This window comes from Cyprinodon variegatus, unplaced genomic scaffold (genome assembly GCF_000732505.1).
Source record: "Cyprinodon variegatus isolate N-32 unplaced genomic scaffold, C_variegatus-1.0 Scaffold563, whole genome shotgun sequence".
Classification (NCBI taxonomy): domain Eukaryota; kingdom Metazoa; phylum Chordata; class Actinopteri; order Cyprinodontiformes; family Cyprinodontidae; genus Cyprinodon; species Cyprinodon variegatus.
In genome coordinates, this window is record NW_015151016.1 from 214,042 (window position 1) to 220,575 (window position 6,534).

General features: G+C 41.1%; 1 protein-coding gene across 1 annotated transcript in view; it reads right to left on the minus strand.

The window, feature by feature from the left end:
• LOC107095679 (heterogeneous nuclear ribonucleoprotein U-like) overlaps positions 1-5,638 on the minus strand; it is an 11,916-nt gene extending 6,278 nt beyond the window's left edge. The window contains 3 exon segments of the mRNA XM_015391891.1: positions 4-141; positions 2,220-2,334; positions 5,067-5,638. Coding sequence (XP_015247377.1) covers positions 4-141; positions 2,220-2,334; positions 5,067-5,517 — 704 coding nt within the window. The 5' untranslated portion in view covers positions 5,518-5,638.
• Between the last annotated feature and the right edge of the window lie 896 nt (positions 5,639-6,534).

Consider the following 6,534-nt stretch of genomic DNA (forward strand, 5'->3'; position numbering starts at 1 on the left):
TACTCCATAAACAGTTAAATTTTATGTTTTGGGCAATGAGGTAAAAAAAAGAAAAACCTACAGGTATCCAGGCAGACTTTCGTCTCATCACACTCTTCATCTTCTTCCTCCAAGGGGGGTACAGGAGACTTAAAAGAGGCGCTGGAAAATAAAACGCCAGCAAGTCCATTAGAAAAGCAACACTTGAATGCAAATGCAGGTATATATATTGATGTGGGAACCACTTGCTGAAGGATAGAAACAAAATGCTGAAAACCGAGAGAGAAAAATATATTCATATTTTGGAAGTGAGCCTGAGATCTTTTTAGATTACCGTCTTTACTGTAGACCTTTAGCAGGTACTTACCTTTGAGCGTCCATCCAATACTAAAACATGAAAAATAAAAAAAGAGGAGACCCGTAACTCGCCCCATTGTGCCAGGCTTGTGGAGAAACTCTGGAGTTTGTGTCCTCAGGACTGCAGTGGAGTCAGCTAGTTTAAATCTAAAGGTCTGCTAGAGGGAGGGGGGGTCATGCTCGCTTTTTGCACAGGGGATGTACATCTAAAACCCTGATCACAGTTATGTGACATAATATCATCATCTTAAGCCAATAACTTATTTACAAAAAGGAGCCCCATTTTTCAGCACCACTGTTACAGATCCATATAACCTCATTAAAAACATACTATAAGAACCGGTATGTGGCAAAGCACATCTTATCCATTACTGTGGTATGGCTGGGTTCAGTGATGCTATGGGCCTGCCTCACCAGGATAATTAGCAAGAGTACAAGGCCGATTATTTTTAATCTCATCCTGTAGAAAATGTCTCAGCCTTGTAAGAAGGTAGAGAAGACTTAAGGCTCAGCTATCAACCAGATCAGGTTTCATGACGCATTTACCTGCTGTGGTGCTAATAATTAAGGAAACTGAATATATTATTTAAAAATAACATTTAACAGCATGCACTAACAACAAAAGGTAACATTTTTCAAAGGAATTAACTAGATCATTCTGCTGCAGCAAAGTTCTAAAATGTAAAAATGTTGGGGGATCGGCCCCAATAAATTGTCCGTGAGGAGGGATTTTTCCTGCAGTTTGATATTTCTGCATCTTTTTGAAACCAGACTGCTAACAGCTCTGGACTGTTTACATTTTGGCTGCTGAGAGTCAAAGTCAAATACTTAAATCTTTGAGGACTAAAGAATTTAAGATATTTGGTTTGTTGGGAGAGGACAAAAGTTTATCCCTATAATATTGCAAAAAGCAATAAAAAAAACAAAAAAAAAAAAACAAAACAAAAAGGTTACAGGAAGGAAATGCTTTTGTTTTCTTTTTAAAATCAGCTCACCATAACTTTGTCTCCATCCTCTAAAACTCTCACAAATATAAACTACAAAGAATCTCCAAGAATATTTTCCCTTTTTTGCCCGTTGATCCTTGGGTTTATCTGCAGCGCAATGAAAACAAAAACACTGACCAGGAAGTAGGTACATGTACACAAACTCACACACACCCTTACATGCAGACCATGCATGATGTCACCTATGAGAGGGGGAGAAGCCTTGCAAATGCACACATCCAATCACACCATGAGGACTGACACAGGATATGATACAGAGATATCAGTTGAACATCATACAGTCAGTGAAATAAAAACAACAAAAATTAAAATAAATAAAACCACTGCGGGGTAAAACGATGGACGATCAATAGCGAGCTCCTCCGTGGGCGTTCCAAAAAATAAAAAACTGGGACTAAATCCTTCAGAGCTACGCCCCAGCTGTGGACCCCTCATCCTTTGCCTCTCAGCTAAACCCAAAACCCTGAGTTTTAATTAAGAGTACATCAGCTACTTTCACTGGCAGCTATGAAAGCAGCCTCTTTTTACACTGAGGACACAACGGGCTTTCCTAAAACATAAGTGGCATGAGGAACAGATGTGGAAATTCATAGAAGTTAGAGAGATGCACTTCTGCTACAGAATGCAGTCTAAAAAATACATTTGTGAGTGGGCACTGTAAAACAGTAAATGGTAAGGCTCTTTAAAGCTAGTCAGGGATGACCCTCAAATACATGAAAAGTGTTGTAGATAATATATGATAAAATACTTCAAAATGAGGATTTCTTTCCTCTTGCTAGTGAAGTGCATTGGCAGTTAAAGCCAATACAGGTCAACAAAGCTATGCATGGCGCTTCAGGGATGCCGAAGGCCATATTTGCTCTGTCCCATCCTTACCAGCTGTATTTGTTCTCTTCAATAAATTCAAAGTAGCCCCTTCCATGTTCCTCCCGGCGTCTCTTAACACCCTTCTTATTCTTCTGATCAGCATTCGTGTCTTTGTCCGCATCCCCTTTGAAAATAGAACAAAGATATAGAATGAGGTGCTCCTTTTTGAGACAGAGAGAGGTCGGACTGGCAGTGGGGTGTTGGCCCACAAAGCCCGTTCATTAGTGTACACTGTGTCCACCATAATCATCATTTATAGAGGCAAAGCCTCTGGGTTACACTTAAACAATACAATAAAAATGTCATGACTTGTAACAGTTCTTAAGACCAGGTAGTATTTACAACATAAACTGGCCCAAATGTACAGAAAAAGAAATGTTTTCCTGGGGCTGGAATGGAAAAAGGTTGCTAAAAGTTACGAAACAATAACCCTGCAAGGCAGGGAGCAAACTTACATTGAGGTCTGTGACCTTTAAGAGGGTCTACAGTCATCAGGGATAAATGGATCATGCAAAAAAGCTACCTAGATCTGAGTTACCAGTACTTCAACCTCTACTTTCGGCTATATAACCTAACAAACTCCCAATCGATATCATCTAAGCACATCCTTTTCATACACAGATAAACTGAACTGCTCAGCGTTGCTCCTTCCTTAGGCATGGCTTTAGGTTAACAACTTCAGAGATTCCCAGCCTTGTTTGATTATATTGCTGATGTTATATATAATCTGAAAGCTTGCCAGGCTGTAAATTCAGATGAAGCTCGGATTAAGTTGGGTCACCATTTAAAAAGTCCCCTCCATCATGCTGATATTCAAGCAGATAGAGGTTCAAATAAAAATAAAATTGCATCTTTGATCTGAAAATCTGCACATGGGTGTTCTTCTCCAAGTGTGCTAGGCTCAGGCGAAGACCAGAGGAGATGGGGTCATCAGTGGAGCGGCTTTGTTGGTAAGCGAACTGGAACCTGTCGGATGACTGGAGATGATGTGTTCTTTAACCAGCCTTTAAAAGCACTCAAATGACTGGAGTCAATGCAGGCCGGTAGTCATTCAGTGAGGTGACCTGAGGCTTCTACCTGATATAGAAGGCCCAATTACACTACCCTCTGAAAACCGATCCATGCCGGGCTTGGTTCCTTACGACCATTTACCCACCACTCCTTTCCTCCTGGTGGCGATCTAAGGTACTACTGCTCCCTAGAGGTAAATGATGGCGACGGGAAGCTATGTTTTGTCATCATTGTGATATTTCGTTGTTTGCGGAGAGACAAGCAAAGAAGGCAGCCTTTAGTGAGTGGACTTGACGGAGTCGGCTTTTGGGAATTGGGTACCACAAACGATAGTCTAATCAGGGCTTACAGACGCAGGAAACGACGAACTGAACTAGTCCTAATGAACTAGTACCAGTTTAGCGCATTTGGGTTGTCTCTGGAATGGTACGGTTCAGTCATGCATGACATTTACAATCAACAGTTATTGCAGTTATTGTGCTCGGACCAATCTCTGCATTGTTTCAAAAGGGTAGGGTAGTGTAAATGGGGCTGCAGTTCTCATGGGCTCTTTTGTATTAGGCTTGGGGGCATATAAACAGCAGTGATGCTAACCACACTAAACTCTCTGGGCAGATAGAACGGTCTGCAGTTAACATTCAGAAACTAGATGTCTGTAGAGCAGAAACTGACCACTAATCTTGCATTTTTACACCAGCTGTTAATGTATACATAGAGCCCATCACCTCTATTCTTACCAGTTAGTTCTTTGTTTATATCGTCGCGGAATAGCGCGAGGCCCTCCAAGCTAATATCACTGTCTGGTATCTTTTTTGGAGAATGTTGATTTAGTTGGGGATCATCTATTTTGCTATCCGCTGAGCAGATGTTGGATTGTGGGATTGATGGGTTTGGTGTTCCTTTGAGACTCCTTCTTAGCTTCGCTGATACCCCGGCTCTGCAGCCTCTCTTTCGCTGTCTCGTAAACTTCTTCCTCCGGCTTTCTAGGCCTGGCCTGCTCCTTGAGCTCGCTGTTATGTTTACATCCGTCCGTGGCACTCCGCAGCTTTTTAAAACTGCAATAAAGCCATTACAATCGACAATTGGTTTTCAGGAAAGTATATTTAAAAAAATAACATTTTCTGTACTTTAATGTTTTGATTAATAAAGCTTAAAAAAATTGGATTTTTAAACGTTAGGAAAACCAGAAAAATTGTAAGGGGAAATTAACGATTTTTAAAAGTGTAATAAATAAAATAAAAAAAAGGGATCAGAATATCACTTTAGAAGAGCAATTTTCGTTCGATAGGGAAAACAAATTAAATTATAACAAAAAGTGTGTAATCAAACTTTGTAATCATAATCCAAGCAAATTATCTGCCCTTGTTGCCCAAGCCTGGCATTACTGGTCAAACATAACGGTTGGGAACCTCTGAAATGCTAACAGCTTTAGCTTCCTGTCAAACAAAGGGAATGATGCTAACTAGCACGGTAACCCCGTAACAAAACGAAACAAAAAGCCGAATCAAGAGCCATATTTTAAAATAACCGTCGTTTACTTTGGTGCCGTTTTCTAAAAAAAAGTTTCACGTATAACTCTAACCTACTTAAATATATATTAAAATAGCCACATTAAGAGAATACGCGCCATAAAATGAGCTAACCGAAGATGCTAGCTGGCTACGTGTTAGCCTGAGCGCGGCCTAGCATGGATCCCGCTGTGACCCAACATGGACGCTGAGCGGAGAACGCTGTGAAACCTAACCGGCCCCAACCCGTCATTGAGCCAAAAAAACAAACCGGCATCCAACCACGGTCCATCCAAACCAGCCATTTTTTTTAATCCAAGCAACTTCTCAAACTCACCCTCTGCGGCGTTGTCTCCGGGCTCACCGTCTTCGATTTTTTCCATATCGTCTACATCAGCCTTGAGCATGGGATCCATTTCGTCGTCTTCTTCCCCTCCGTCTTCCCCCTCACCCATCTCTTCGTCCTCGGCGACGCCGTTGCCGTCGCCTTCATTCTCCGCTTCCTCCTGGTTTGCCTCCATGCTCTCCTCTACCGGACCCTCGCCTTCTTCTTCTTCTCCCATGCCCTCTCCCTCTCCTATACACTCTTGTTCCACCGACTGTTCGAACCCATCATCGCCCGAACCTTCCTGAGCCGCCGAGGAGTCTCCGGCGAGGGCCTCTTCGTCCAACGCGGCCTGCAGGCGATCCATCAGCTCGGCCTTCAGCCCCTTATCCGACAGATTCCGCTTCTTTAGCTCGTCCTTCAGCTCGTTAACTTTGAGCTTCTTCACGTTAAGGGTGCTCATTTTTATAGATAAACGATACAATTGTTAATTAATAAATAATAGGTCGCCCCTTTGTTAATGAACGTAGCTCGTTACCACGCCGAAAGTCAGCGGATATGCAACCGATAGCTCAACAGCAGAGTGCTGTGCTGAGGCTGCGCTAATAGGGGAAGAGGGGGGTGGAGACTACCGTAACTACATGGAGAAAGGCGCTCTTGATACCGTAACTACATGGAGAGAGGCGTAACTTGATGCCCAGCCCGACGGCTTTGGACCAAATTTTCCACACAAAAAAAGACTAGATGTGTGCCTGATGCATCTTGTTTGTCAACATTCCATGCCACAAATGATCTTTACTTAGATGTTTTTTTCTTATCTTGTAAAGAAATGAAGCAAAACTAATGAAAATAATCCAAATGAGGCCAAATCAAAGTAGCAGTTATTCATAGTAACTGTCATTCAAATATTAAAGAACAGGTTGGATCATTTAGGACATAGTCTGATCTATGAATGCTCTCTGCACTGGTTACCCCAGGTGATTGTTCATCCCACTTTATATTTTTAAATTAAATCCAACTTGTGAAGCCCCTAACAATTATGATGGAGTTAGAAATCATGGGACTGCATACCCATCAGAAATAATGCCAAAAATGGAGTACATTCAAAGGAATTTTAATGACCTTTAAAGAACAGTAATTGGGGCTAGACAGTTGCACCACGTAATACTTTGACACTTTAAATAATTGAAGCAAAATAATTTATGTTTTTATTTTTAAGTTCATAGTTAGAGCATCTATAAAACAGGTACCGTACTACTGATATGGCATATTCTTACAGTATGCATTTACCTTGTTTTTAGTATAGGATTAATTACTAATTGGAACCGGTTTTGTGAGGAAAATGTCACAAGAACCACATCTTTAAGACTATTAATTTTAATGAAAAAGTAGAAATAACACATTGTAAGTAATTTAGTGAGCCAAGATTGCAAACCCCTATTCTAGCAGATGAAAAATATAAAAAAAAAATTCCCCCATA